The 14357-nt window shown below is 48.1% G+C and overlaps 2 protein-coding genes across 3 annotated transcripts in view; one reads left to right on the top strand and one right to left on the bottom strand.

The window, feature by feature from the left end:
* Nucleotides 1–5510, top strand: part of LOC118402509 (uncharacterized) — a 171700-nt gene extending 166190 nt beyond the window's left edge. The window contains exons 9-13 of one of the 2 annotated variants that reach the window (XM_052476577.1): nt 433–550; nt 1477–1800; nt 2097–2298; nt 2701–3169; nt 4389–5510. In XM_052476577.1, coding sequence (XP_052332537.1) covers nt 433–550; nt 1477–1800; nt 2097–2298; nt 2701–3169; nt 4389–5363 — 2088 coding nt within the window. In that variant the 3' untranslated portion in view covers nt 5364–5510. Of the gene's footprint in view, nt 1–432; nt 551–1476; nt 1801–2093; nt 2299–2700; nt 3170–4388 lie in introns of both variants that reach the window. The other variant, XM_052476575.1, reaches the window with a different exon arrangement.
* A 3538-nt stretch (nt 5511–9048) lies between these two features.
* LOC127911147 (circumsporozoite protein-like) lies at nt 9049–11210 on the bottom strand. The gene is made up of 2 exons (XM_052477412.1): nt 11188–11210; nt 9049–10894 (listed from the first exon to the last, which is right to left on the bottom strand). The coding sequence occupies exons 1-2, from the start codon at nt 11208–11210 to the stop codon at nt 9049–9051; spliced, it is 1869 nt and encodes a 622-aa protein (XP_052333372.1).
* Nucleotides 11211–14357: the final 3147 nt, after the last annotated feature.

Below are 14357 nucleotides of genomic sequence, written 5' to 3'. Positions count from 1 at the left end.
TGAGATAATATTCACTAGATAGAATATTAGGATTTATTTCCTAAATTCTTCTCTACAGTCGGAAACCCAATCTTCATAGATGATATACTGAAAGCCAACCCAGGAATTCCCTTCACAGTTAAGGTTAGACATAATTACTTCCTTCTTGATTTGAGCGGTTTTATCTAGCAGAGCCTATTTGTTTGTTTTGAGGTAAATGCTGAGGGCACACAGGGATGTGAATGGTAGTTAAAGGCCTGCGTTGTTACAAAATCATCTTTATTTTCTCTATTATTTTCTCTATTCCCTCCCCCTCCTATCTTGTTGACCTCTCCAATGCTATCTTACTATTTTCTCTCTCCTCCTCTCTCACTCCTCTCCTCCTTCCTCACCAATCCTCCCATCACACCTCTTTTTCTGTTTCTGGTCTCTCACACTGTCTCTTCTTTTCAGGTGGTGCAGGTGTTGCGTGCCATTGATCGAGATGAGGGAGGGAATGACAGTGCTGTATATTTCAACATCCCTCCAGAGTCCAGCTTGGCCCTCAACTTCAGCATTAGGGACAGTGGAGGTACAGTCTCTTTCTTTCTTTATGTTTCACCCTCTCCCACAAACTTCCTGTCACGCTCCCCCTCTCTCTGTCTCGCTCTCTCCCTCTACCTTCTCCCCTCTCTCTCTCTGTCTCGCTCTCTCCCTCTACCTTCTCCCCTCTCTCTCTGTCTCGCTCTCTCCCGCTACCTTCTCCCCTCTCTCTCTCTGTCTCGCTCTCTCCCTCTACCTTCTCCCCTCTCTCTCTCTGTCTCCACCTCTCTCTCCCTACCTCTCTCCTCCCCTTCTCTCTGTCTCGCTCTCTCCCTCTACCTTCTCCCCTTCTCTCTCTCTCCCTCTACCTTCTCCCCCCTCTCTCTCTCTGTCTCGCTCTCTCCCTCTACCTTCTCCCCTCTCTCTGTCTCGCTCTCTCCCTCTACCTTCTCCCCTCTCTCTCTCTGTCTCTACCTCTCTCTCCCTACCTCTCTCCTCCCCCTCTCTCTGTCTCGCACTCTCCCTCTACCTTCTCCTCTCTCTCTCTCAGTCTCTACCTCTCTCCCCCTACCTCTCTCCTCCCCTTCTCTCTCTGTCCCTCTACCTCTCTCCACCTACCTCTCACTCCTCCCCTTATCTGTCTGTCTCACTCTCTCCCATACCTCTCTCTCCTCCCCTTCTCTGTCTGTCTCACTCTCTCCTCTCTCTCTCTCTCTCTCTCTCTCTCTCTCTCTCTCTCTCTCTACCTCTCTTCCCCTAACTCTGTTATCCTCATCCCTTTGGGTTTTCCTTGTTGTTTACCTTTTCCTCTACTGGAAATCCATCTTTTCCCAATGGACTCCGACACATCCTCTGAGGGAAGCTGTGGGAAGCTATGAGAATAACATTAAATGGTAGAGATTTCATTCAATTCAATTGAGTTTCTTGCTGTTTTTTTCTCATGTTGTGTTTTTCCCTCTCTCGCTCTTTCTCCAGGCCCCAGTGCCACCCTGTTGCTCCTGTCGCCCCTGCAGCCCCTCTCCCACTCCTTCTCCTCCTCCCTCACGCTACACGTTCCCCTGGTGTTAAGGGATGGGACGTCTGGCCTGACCTCCACCGGGACAGTCACTGTGTCCATCTGCCCCTGCCTGAGAGGAGGGGCCCGGGCTGGGGAGAAGGAGAGACAGGAGAGGCAGACAGAGGGAGACTGGGAGTGGGAGAGAGAGACGGTGTGTGTCCCACAGCAGTCTACCTCCCCCTCCCCTGGGCTCAGCACTGCCGCCCTGCTGGCCATCTTGGCCTGTGTTGCCACTCTGCTGGGTAAATATACTGTACAGCAGTGTTACTCAATCCTGGTCTCAAAGACCCAGATCCACAGGGTGTGCAAGCTTTCACTGGGAAACACAAACCCAACTAACATTTCATTGGCATTTGACTGGAAATGGCCCACTTTATTACCAATGTGACTGGTCTAGTCCAGTATGACTGTCTGGCTATGGCTCAAAGTCGATTTAAGCATGCAGGACAGACACATGATATACCAACACTCTCTCTCTCTCTCTCTCTCTCGCTCTTTCTCTGACTCCCCCCCCCTCTGTCTCTCGTCCCTCCAGCAGTCAGTGCCCTGTCCCTGTCCCTGCGTCGTCAGAAGCGGGACTCTCTGTCTCCCCTGGAGGAGGACGATGTTAGGGAGAACATCATCACCTACGATGACGAGGGAGGAGGCGAGGCCGACACGGCCGCCTTTGACATCGCAGCGCTCCAGAGCGCCCCCCACAGCTCACGCAGGGGATACCGCACTCTGGACAGCAGGAACATGTGAGTGTGTGTGTGTGTGTGTGTGTGTGTGTGTGTGTGTGTGTGTGTGTGTGTGTGTGTGTGTGTGTGTGTGTGTGTGTGTGTGTGTGCGTGTGCGTGTGTGTGTGTGTGTGTTTAATTGAAAGCTATGCTGAGCAAAAACGCACCCAAACAAAACTCCAGTCCTCAAGAGTTTTCTAAGACTGTATTGATCCACTTAGGTCATTGATTGCCTCAAAACTCTAATCAGCCTCTTAAGTAAAAAAAATAAATAAAGAGGAAAACTATGACACTTTATTAGACACTTTGTTGGGCATCACCTACTTCCTCTATACTGTGCAATCCCTCTTTGGTGTGTGCTCCTATGTAAAGCTGCTATAACATGTTGTCTAGCCTTGTCACACCCTATCTTCTGTCCCCAAGACGCTACTCCCAGCACGTCCAGGACAAGGCCCGTGCATACAACTGGGCCCAGAACCCAGCCCTGGACCCGGCCTACTCGGGCCCTGGGGGGCCCCTGTACGGCCGCCTCTGCTACAGCAGCCACACCCTGCCAGTTCTCCGACGTACTCCAGGGGGCCAGTTTGAGCCGGGCTTGGCTGAGCTGGCCTACCGCTTCCTTGGGGGCCACCCAGACCACTCTCTGGTCATCCAGAATCAGGGGGCCATGGTGGGGGCTCTGGAGCCAGGGGCTGTGTACGTAGGACCAGCTGAAATGAGCAGCAGAGAGAGTAGAGACGGAACAGGCCCACAGAGCAGGGTTAGCACCTCAGATGGAGGGACGCCACGGACCAATAACAGCCACGAGAGGGGTGAAGGGGGAGGAGCTATGAGCAACTGTACAGAGAACAGTAGTGAGCAGCAGAGCCACAGTCAGGACTCGGTGGACTGGGTAAGAGACCGACACCGTACATGACAATAAGTGAATTAATGAACAAACCAATGTGTTATCATTTGAAGTGGTTTTAACACTGCTGATTACTGAGAGCAGACAATAGTGAATATGTATTCGTTTTTATGTTTTGCTTTTAGAAGATTTCTGTCTCTTTCTTTAATTTTTAACGTTTTGTCTGTTGATTTCCTCCTCCCTCTTCATCCCCCTCTCTGTCACAGTGTTAGCTCTTTTTAGTTATTAACCTGCTTCTCTTACCTTCTAAACTCTGTTTCTCTTTCACTCTCTCTATCTTGCTTGTTCATTGTGTGTCTATTCTCATCCTGTCTCTCTGTCTTTTGCTTTCTTCCTTCTCGTCGTCTACTTTCTCTCCCCATTTCTTACATTTGCCCTTTTCCTTACTCTCCGGCTTTCTGCTTTAATTGTTTCCCCGATTCATCTCTCCATTCGCTCCTTTTACAATTCTCTCAACCTCAACATCACCTCTTGTTATCCTTTATCTTCTACATCCACTTAACAGCACCGTTCCCTGTCACTGTCCCGGACTGACCCTCTTCCTCCTCCTCATTCCACTGCCCTGTCCCTGTCCCAGACTGACCCTCTTCCTCCTCCTCATTCCACTGCCCTGTCCCTGTCCCAGACTGACCCTCTTCCTCCTCCTCATTCCACTGCCCTGTCCCTGTCCCAGACTGACCCTCCTCCTCCACCTCATTCCCCTGCCCTGTCCCTGTCCCGGACTGATCCTCCTCCTCGTTCCCCTGCCCTGTCCCTGTCCCGGACTGATCCTCCTCCTCGTTCCCCTGCCCTGTCCCGGACTGACCCTCCTCCTCCTCATTCCCCTGCCCTGTCCCTGTCCCGGACTGACCCTCCTCCTCGTTCCCATGCCCTGTCCCGGACTGACCCTCCTCCTCCTCGTTCCCCTGCCCTGTCCCGGACTGACCCTCCTCCTCCTCCTCGTTCCCCTGCCCTGTCCCTGTCCCGGACTGACCCTCCTCCTCGTTCCCCTGCCCTGTCCCGGACTGACCCTCCTCCTCCTCGTTCTCCTGCCCCGTCCCTGTCCCGGACTGACCCTCCTCATCGTTCCCCTGCCCTGTCCCGGACTGACCCTCCTCCTCCTCGTTCCCCTGCCCTGTCCCTGTCCCGGACTGACCCTCCTCCTCCTCCTCGTTCCCCTGCCCTATCCCGGATTGACCCTCCTCCTTCTCCCCGTCCCCTGCAGGTCCAGTCTGAGACCCCCCCCCGAGAGAGGGAGCACACCCTGGTCCTGACCCGTTCCGGCTCCATGGCTGGCCAGAGTCACGGTGGCACCTGGGTGTGTGATTCAGCCACCCTGCCCATGGCGGGTCGCAGGGCCTTCCACGCCGGCCTGTCCCCCAAACGCACTGGCTCTGGTTCAGCTGAACCAGAATCCTCTGGTGGTGGATGTGGTGGTGGAGGGCCTGGAACCAACTGCCCAGATGGCCAATCTCAGCAGTCAGCCGCCCGCAAATACGCCAGCATCCTGCAGGGGGAGGCAGCGGGACAGAGGCAGGATTACCCCGGGAGCCTGGGGAGGGGAGGGCTAGAGATGGGAAGCAACTTTGTGATGGCCAGGCCGGACAGGGAGGGTGGAGGAATATCTCTGACCGGGACTTCTTGCGGGGGGATGTACCCAGAAGGGTTCATGGCTGACTGGCGGGACAGGGTGGGTATGGGGGCATACGTTTTAGGAAGGAGGGATATGACCCCCCAGATGCTGCCCTTCCCAGGTCACGCCAGGGGCACATACGGGGGCATCATGGGGTACGGGGCAGGGTGGGTCCAAGGGATGGAGGCAGGGAGAGGGGGTCCAGTACCAGGTGGTCACTCCTTGGCCCTCAGGGTGGGTGAGTTCCTCCGTCTGCGTCTGGCTCAGGTCACCTTTGACCCCTCACAGCCGCCCTATGATTCAGTGCAGGTGTACGGGCTGGAGGGTACAGGGTCACGTGCAGGCTCCCTCAGCTCACTGGAGAGTGAGGGAGAGAAGGATGCAGAGAAGGGGGAGTGGGGAGGAGGGCTGGAGGAGTGGGGTCCGCAGTTTCAGGAACTAGCCAAGCTGTTCCATGATAGGGAGAAAGATAAAGTGGAGGAGAAGGAGGTAGAGAACAACAAAAAAGAGGATGCAAAAGAGGAGGGGGAGAAAGAGGAGCCCTCTGGAGATGAGAAGAATGACTGAGAGGGAGAAGGAAAAGGAGAGAGAATGAAGGAGGGGTAAAAGGCAAGCAGAGCAAGAGTAATGGGAGGAGAAGTTAAAGAAGAGAGAGATGAAGAGGGAGAGTAAATAAAGAGACAGAGAAAAATGTGCCCAGGGAAGGTGAGGGCATGGGAGGGAAGGTGAGGGCATGGGAGGGTAGGGGAGGCCAGGGGAGGCCATGGGAGGGAAGGGGAGGCCATGGGAGGGTAGGGGAGGCCATGGGAGGGTAGGGGAGGCCATGGGAGGGTAGGGGATGCCATGGGAGGGAAGGTGAAGGCATGGGGGAAGGTGAGGGCATGGGAGGGCGGGTGTGGGCATGGGAGGGTAGGGGAGGCCATGGATGGGTAGGGAGTGATTGATGTAATTTAAAGCAATAATTGTTAAAAGGTACTGAGGCAATGTGCATGGTGTTTCTCCACTGAGCAGCAACAATTTGTTAATTGGTCTGGACAAAGAAAAACAACCTAAACATCCAAGAAAGGATTTCAAGCAAGACAATACATTAAACTAGGGTACCACACAGAAGTGATATAATATGAACAAGACAAGACATTCAACTAGGGTACCACACAGAAGTGATATAATATGAACAAGACAAGACATTAAACTAGGGTACCACACAGAAGTGATATAATATGAACAAGACAAGACATTAAACTAGGGTACCACACAGAAGTGATATAATATGAACAAGACAAGACATTAAACTAGGGTACCACACAGAAGTGATATAATATGAACAAGACAAGACATTAAACTAGGGTACCACACAGAAGTGAAATAATATGAACAAGACAATACATTAAACTAGGGTACCACACAGAAGTGAAATAATATGAACAAGACAATACATTAAACTAGGGTACCACACAGAAGTGATATAATATGAACAAGACAATACATTAAACTAGGGTACCACACAGAAGTGATATAATATGAACAAGACAAGACATTAAACTAGGGTACCACACAGAAGTGAAATAATATGAACAAGACAATACATTAAACTAGGGTACCACGCAGAAGTGAAATAATATGAACAAGACAATACATTAAACTAGGGTACCACACAGAAGTGAAATAATATGAACAAGACAATACATTAAACTAGGGTACCACACAGAAGTGATATAATATGAACAAGACAATACATTAAACTAGGGTACCACACAGAAGTGATATAATATGAACAAGACAAGACATTAAACTAGGGTACCACACAGAAGTGATATAATATGAACAAGACAAGACATTAAACTAGGGTACCACACAGAAGTGAAATAATATGAACAAGACAATACATTAAACTAGGGTACCACACAGAAGTGAAATAATATGAACAAGACAATACATTAAACTAGGGTACCACACAGAAGTGAAATAATATGAACAAGACAAGACATTAAACTAGGGTACCACACAGAAGTGAAATAATATGAACAAGACAATACATTAAACTAGGGTACCACACAGAAGTGATATAATATGAACAAGACAAGACATTAAACTAGGGTACCACACAGAAGTGATATAATATGAACAAGACAAGACATTAAACTAGGGTACCACACAGAAGTGAAATAATATGAACAAGACAATACATTAAACTAGGGTACCACACAGAAGTGAAATAATATGAACAAGACAATACATTAAACTAGGGTACCACACAGAAGTGATATAATATGAACAAGACAAGACATTAAACTAGGGTACCACACAGAAGTGAAATAATATGAACAAGACAATACATTAAACTAGGGTACCACACAGAAGTGATATAATATGAACAAGACAATACATTAAACTAGGGTACCACACAGAAGTGATATAATATGAACAAGACAAGACATTAAACTAGGGTACCACACAGAAGTGAAATAATATGAACAAGACAATACATTAAACTAGGGTACCACGCAGAAGTGAAATAATATGAACAAGACAATACATTAAACTAGGGTACCACACAGAAGTGAAATAATATGAACAAGACAATACATTAAACTAGGGTACCACGCAGAAGTGAAATAATATGAACAAGACAATACATTAAACTAGGGTACCACACAGAAGTGAAATAATATGAACAAGACAATACATTAAACTAGGGTACCACACAGAAGTGATATAATATGAACAAGACAGAGATGGAGAGGAAAGAGATCGAGAGGGAGAGAGAAACTGAGTGTACAGAAACTGTTGCATTTATTTGAACTGCAGAGGCAGAAAAGTTAATAATTCAACTCACTACTGAAAACTATGAATAATTTAAAATCTTTAAAAATATTATTTTCTCTCAAACGCATCACTGGAAAATAGACATTATGAGAAATGTAAATGATTTAGGGATATGATCTTCCCTGGCATAGCTGAGAGTTATGTTGTTTACACACACACACACATACACACACACACACACACACACACACACACACACACACACACACACACACACACACACACACACACACACACACACACACACACACACACACACATCCACACACACACACACACACACACACACACACACACACACACACACACACACACACTGTGTTATACTCACTCGTGTTATCAGGCATTGATTGTATAGTAAATATATATATATCGGTTAGAGCGTTGGGCCAGTAACCAAAAGGTTCCTAGATCAAATCCCCGAGCTGACAAGGTACAAATCTGTTGTTCTGCCCCTGAACATAGCAGTTAACCCACTGTTCCCTGGTAGGCCGTCACTGAAAATAAGAATTTGTTCCTTGCCTTGAATAAACTCAAAACTAAAGCAAAAGTATTACAAGATGTATTGATTCTGCGTATAAAGTGATGAAAAATAAATCTCTTCTAAGTCTGTATGTAGGGAGGAGAGGATAGACATTTGTAAATGTTTTATGCAAAACCTCGCCCTATTAAATCAACATTTCTTGAGGACCAAGTCTGCATGATTTTAGCACAATCTTAACCAAACGCCAACCAATTCACACTCTGAACATGTTTACCTGTCCAATCCATAACTTCCATTTATCAGTGAAGAGTTGTCAGAATGGAAACCAGCAGACCAAGTGAACAGAAATGACTGGGGTAGTGACTGGGGTAGTGATTGGGGTAGCGACTGGGGTCGTGATTGGGGTCGTGATTGGGATAGTGTTTGGGGTAGTGACTGGGGTAGTGACGGGTAGTGACTGGAGTAGTGATTGGGTTAGTGACTAGGGTAGTGACTGGGGTAGTGATTGGGGTAGTGACTGGGGTAATGATTGGGGTAGTGACTGAGGTAGTGATTGGGGTAGTGACTGGGGTAGTGATTGGGGTCGTGGTTGGGGTCGTGGTCGGGGTCGTGATTGGGGTAGCGACTGGGGTAGTGACTGGGGTAGTGATTGGGGTAGTGATTGGTGTTGTGATTGGGGTCGTGATTGGGGTAGTGATTGGGGTCGTGATTGGGGTAGTGATTGTGGTCGTGATTGGGGTCGTGATTGGGGTCGTGACTGGGGTAGTGACTGGGGTAGTGACTGGGGTCATGATTGGGGTCGTGATTGGGGTCGTGACTGGGGTAGTGACTGGGATCGTGATTGGGGTAGTGACTGGGGTAATGATTGGGGTAGTGACTGAGGTAGTGATTGGGGTAGTGACTGGGGTAGTGATTGGGGTCGTGGTTGGGGTCGTGATTGGGTTAGCGACTGGGGTAGTGACTGGGGTAGTGATTGGGGTAGTGATTGGGGTAGTGATTGGTGTTGTGATTGGGGTCGTGATTGGGGTAGTGATTGGGGTCGTGATTGGGGTAGTGTTTGTGGTCGTGATTGGGGTCGTGGTCGGGGTCGTGACTGGGGTAGTGACTGGAGTAGTGATTGGGGTAGTGATTGGGGTAGTGATTGGGGTAGCGACTGGGGTAGCGACTGGGGTAGTGATTGGGGTAGTGATTGGGGTAGTGATTGGTGTTGTGATTGGGGTAGTGATTGGGGTCGTGATTGGGGTAGTGATTGGGGTCTTGATTGGGGTCGTGATTGGGGTAGTGATTGTGGTCGTGATTGGGGTCGTGATTGGGGTAGTGATTGGGGTCTTGATTGGGGTCGTGATTGGGGTAGTGATTGGGGTCGTTACTGGGGTAGTGACTGGGGTCGTGACTGGGGTAGTGACTGGGGTAGTGATTGGGGTAGTGATTGGGGTAGTGATTGGGGTAGCGACTGGGGTAGCGATTGGGGTAGTGATTGGGGTAGTGATTGGTGTTGTGATTGGGATAGTGATTGGGGTCGTGATTGGGGTAGTGATTGGGGTCTTGATTGGGGTCGTGATTGGGGTAGTGATTGTGGTCGTGATTGGGGTCGTGATTGGGGTAGTGATTGGGGTCTTGATTGGGGTCGTGATTGGGGTAGTGATTGGGGTCGTTACTGGGGTAGTGACTGGGGTCGTGACTGGGGTAGTGACTGGGGTAGTGATTGGGGTAGTGATTGGGGTAGTGATTGGGGTCGTTACTGGGGTAGTGACTGGGGTCGTGACTGGGGTAGTAACTGGGGTAGTGATTGGGGTAGTGATTGGGGTAGTGATTGGGGTAGCGACTGGGGTAGCGATTGGGGTAGTGATTGGGGTAGTGATTGGGGTCGTGATTGGGGTAGTGATTGGGGTCGTGATTGGGGTAGTGATTGGGGTCGTGATTGGGGTCGTGATTGGGGTAGTGATTGGGGTCGTGATTGGGGTCGTGATTGGGGTAGTGATTGGGGTCTTGATTGGGGTCGTGATTGGGGTAGTGATTGGGGTCGTTACTGGGGTAGTGACTGGGGTCGTGACTGGGGTAGTGACTGGGGTAGTGATTGGGGTAGTGATTGGGGTAGTGATTGGGGTCGTTACTGGGGTAGTGACTGGGGTCGTGACTGGGGTAGTAACTGGGGTAGTGATTGGGGTAGTGATTGGGGTAGTGATTGGGGTAGCGACTGGGGTAGCGATTGGGGTAGTGATTGGGGTAGTGATTGGGGTTGTGATTGGGATAGTGATTGGGGTCGTGATTGGGGTAGTGATTGGGGTCTTGATTGGGGTCGTGATTGGGGTAGTGATTGTGGTCGTGATTGGGGTCGTGATTGGGGTAGTGATTGGGGTCTTGATTGGGGTCGTGATTGGGGTAGTGATTGGGGTCGTTACTGGGGTAGTGACTGGGGTCGTGACTGGGGTAGTGACTGGGGTAGTGACTGGGGTCGTGATTGGGGTCGTGACTGGGGTAGTGATTGTGGTCGTGATTGGGGTCGTGACTGGAGTAGTGATTGTGGTCGTGATTGGGGTCGTGACTGGGGTAGTGACTGGGGTAGTGACTGGGGTCGTGATTGGGGTCGTGACTGGGGTAGTGATTGCGGTCGTGATTGGGGTCGTGACTGGGGTAGTGATTGTGGTCGTGATTGGGGTCGTGATTGGGGTCGTGGTTGGGGTCGTGACTGGGGTAGTGACTGGGGTCGTGACTGGGGTCGTGACTGGGGTCGTGACTGGAGTAGTGACTGGGGTCGTGACTGGGGTCGTGACTGGGGTCGTGAGGTCTGGATGAGGATGAGCTGGTTTTCAGCTGGAATGCACTTTTATACTGTGTGACGTTCAATACTAGACTATGAATAATGTCAAATAATAAAGTTGGTGTCTATGGGAAATAACTCATGTTCTACTCTATGTATATGCATTTGTAAATATCACCGAATACAATTGTTAAAAGAGAAGATACTTGTGTAAAAAAAAATGTGTAAAAAACTGTCACTTTCAAACAGAGCACTTTTGGGACTAGACGTGACCTGGATTCATTTCAGAACAGACCTGACCTGACCTGACCTGACCTGACCTGACCTGACTGGACAGCACCATGTATTTTACATTAGGGCAGACCACTCTATAGAGCTGTGTGCTAAACCCAGGTTCTCATGGAAAAGCCAAGTATTAAATAAAATACATTAATGCTCTGTCTTTAACCTGGAAAAAGTGTTGTAGCCTACAGAACATGCTCACTAGTTGTCCTCTTCAGCCATGCATCTGACTACAACCTAAAAGCCTTGCATGCAAGGATATGTGAGGTAGATTTCCAAGCCAGCATTTCTGCGGTAGACCAGCATTTAGATTAATTGCATTTCATTGGAACACCATTGAACTGGACCATGAAAACTTTCCTATGCAGTGTTCTATTCTCCAATTCAATTGTCACAATCCCTGAATTGACTGGAGTTGTAATGGAAATGACCCCAAAGAATATATTTATAGCTATTGCTCACAAAGAATATATATATAGCTATTGCTCACCCCAGAAATGTATGTGGAACATTTTACAGAGACACAAAGCAGCCCACAGAGACTGCTGTCAGCTTCTACTTTATGTACCATCTCCAAAAGTTTTGCACTGTTAACTTAACGTTGGCTCAGGTTGTGACAAACCCCCTGGTGAGAAGAGAAAGTCTACACAATCACCATGGAGACCACACTCACTTCCCCATACCTGAGCCACAATCTCTACAACCCTGACCCCATTCACACTGTGTGATGTCCTGTTGGAATACTCAAAAAAATACACCCTACCTTCATTAACATTTTAGACATTTAGCAGAGGCTCTTATCCAGAGTGACCTATAGTAATTAGGGCATACAGCTTTCATACTTTTTCGTATTGTCGTCCATTCCTAAGCGTGATCTCTGATGAGTCAAGGCTTTGAAAGGGAACCCTTACTTTTACCTTTTGAAATTGTGTCAGATCAGTGATAATTAATTCAAGGATGGGAGGAAGAAAGGATGCATTTTGAATGTATTCAAACTGGGTCAAGGACTTGACCAGACCCTGCCAGGAACACTGTGGTAGTGCACAATCACTGGAGGGGAGAGGGGAGCAGGACCCTGGGGGAACACATGGTTTGACCCTGCCAGGAACACTGTAGTAGTGCACACTCACTAGAGGGGAGAGGGGAGCAGGACCCTGGGGGAACACAGGGTTTGACCAGAGTGACCATGGTTTAGCTGGTCAAACCCCAGTCCTGATATAGCTAGCCTCCATAGTATTGTATAGTCCAGACACCATAGTAGAGGCTATAAAAGTTAGCCATATCAGGGCTAGTCAAACCAGTCGAGGCTGCTGAGGGGAGGACGGCTCATAATATTGTCCGGACTGGAGCGAATGGAATCAAACACATATTTTGGGGGTTTTCATGTGTTTGATACCATTCCAGCCATTATTATGAGCTGTCCTCTCAGCAGCCTCCACCTGAGTTAAAACCAATAATAACCACACACCTGTAAAACACCTTCATACGCTGTGCAGTATGCTATGTAATTCATGCCTCGCCGGCTAAGTTGCAAAATAAATGTACACATACATGTTATTCAACCTTTTCCCCACACCGCTCGAGCACGTGAATGGGCATCTGCATAGCCAAGCGCTAAAATACAACTCCACACGCTGCAAGTACCATCGTTATTGGATATCAGGATGACACAAACTCACGTGGTTTATTGAAAGATATTAATCAAAACTAGGTTTCCCTTTTTATCTGTGGATTAATCGCCGGTGTAGAGAAAGACATGATTTTTGTATGATCTGGGTCCAAATTTTACAAAGAACCAGCTAAAAAGGGGACCGTATGCATGATCAGGTTAAAATAACAACCATGTTCATCTCCCAGGACAAAACTGCCTGCAACAGCTGTCTAGCTTAACCTCTCATGTTTGTTTTGACCTGTCCCCAAGTTAATATAGTTGGTGCACAGTGTTTTTTGTTATTTTAACATGCGTGTTATGGTTGCACCTGGTGGGGATATACAAAATCAACATGTGTATGATGGCACACGCAGAATCTGTCACGTGGCCAGTGTAGGTCAGCATGTAAGTCAGAGTGATGCTTCCACTGATTGATCTAAATCTGGAGAGGCCTTGGCTTGGAGTGCTGCTGTCACTAAATTACTTGATTGAACTGATTGTCACCTCCAGAGAAAAGGGAAGGAAACACCAAATTGGTCCAATCAAGGCATGATTAGTTGAATCAGTCGCCTCCAGGCGCAGCGGCACTCCAGTACCAGGGCTTACTATTCCTGGTTAACTATTTTAAATGATTCAGAGTCAGAAAGGAAAGTCAGATTGTCAGGAGATTTATCAAGGTGTTTATACCAAGACCATTAAATCCTAGTAAAAATATAGTGCATTGTAATTGCAGGTCCTGACATAGCGACATGTAGTGTTTCAGGGGTGTGTGGTTCTACTCTGTGTGTGTTCTGGAGGGTGGAAGGTGAACTTTGAACCCCACCCCAGGTTTGTCTCCCTTTGGGGCTTCATCGCTCCTGTACGATGTTGATAAAATTCTGCGATGGCGTGTTGAATAAAGTGTATTTATTACTCTGTTGTATTTTTCCTTTTCTTTTTTGTAAATTTGAATAAAAAAGGATGTGTTTCAAAGAGATGAGTCCTGCCTGGCAGGTGGTCTTTTCTTCATGTTCTCTCCAATGAAACATTCTCGCTAATCTTATTTGTATTACCTTCGAAAGGCTGTGTGTGGGTGTGTGGGTGTGTGAGAGAGAGTGTGAGAGAGTGTGTGCATGTGTGTAGGTATGTGTGACTGTGGTTTGAGTCAGCAATGTAAAAAGTATTTGAAATCTCTTCAGAACCAGAGAGAGGAACACCTTGTCTGTTCTGATCGGCTCCACTCTAGACAGGGGATCGAAGGTCAATAAAGGAGAACAGATAGTTCTGGAGCTACCACACCATTTCAGAAGATACAAGATACTTTTCTGCTTGTTTGCCCGGTGACAAATAGACATTGTGAGCTCAGGAGGGCTGCCAAAGAAGGCCAGGAAATAGAACAAACCTGACAGGGTGCACTGAACGTGATAATGTACATTTACAAAACCCACAGCGCTCCTAGGCTAGCAGAATGACAGTGATTCCTCTGTGTTAACAAACACAATGTGGAGAATGATTTATTTTCAAAAGTAACACTGATACAATGGATTATATTTGTTTACTTAAGTTATTCTTTTTTCG

Source organism: Oncorhynchus keta, chromosome 23 (genome assembly GCF_023373465.1).
Source record: "Oncorhynchus keta strain PuntledgeMale-10-30-2019 chromosome 23, Oket_V2, whole genome shotgun sequence".
In the NCBI taxonomy this organism is placed as follows: domain Eukaryota; kingdom Metazoa; phylum Chordata; class Actinopteri; order Salmoniformes; family Salmonidae; genus Oncorhynchus; species Oncorhynchus keta.
The sequence above is the reverse complement of the archived record's forward strand: the minus strand, read 5'-3'. Positions and strand labels throughout refer to the sequence as shown.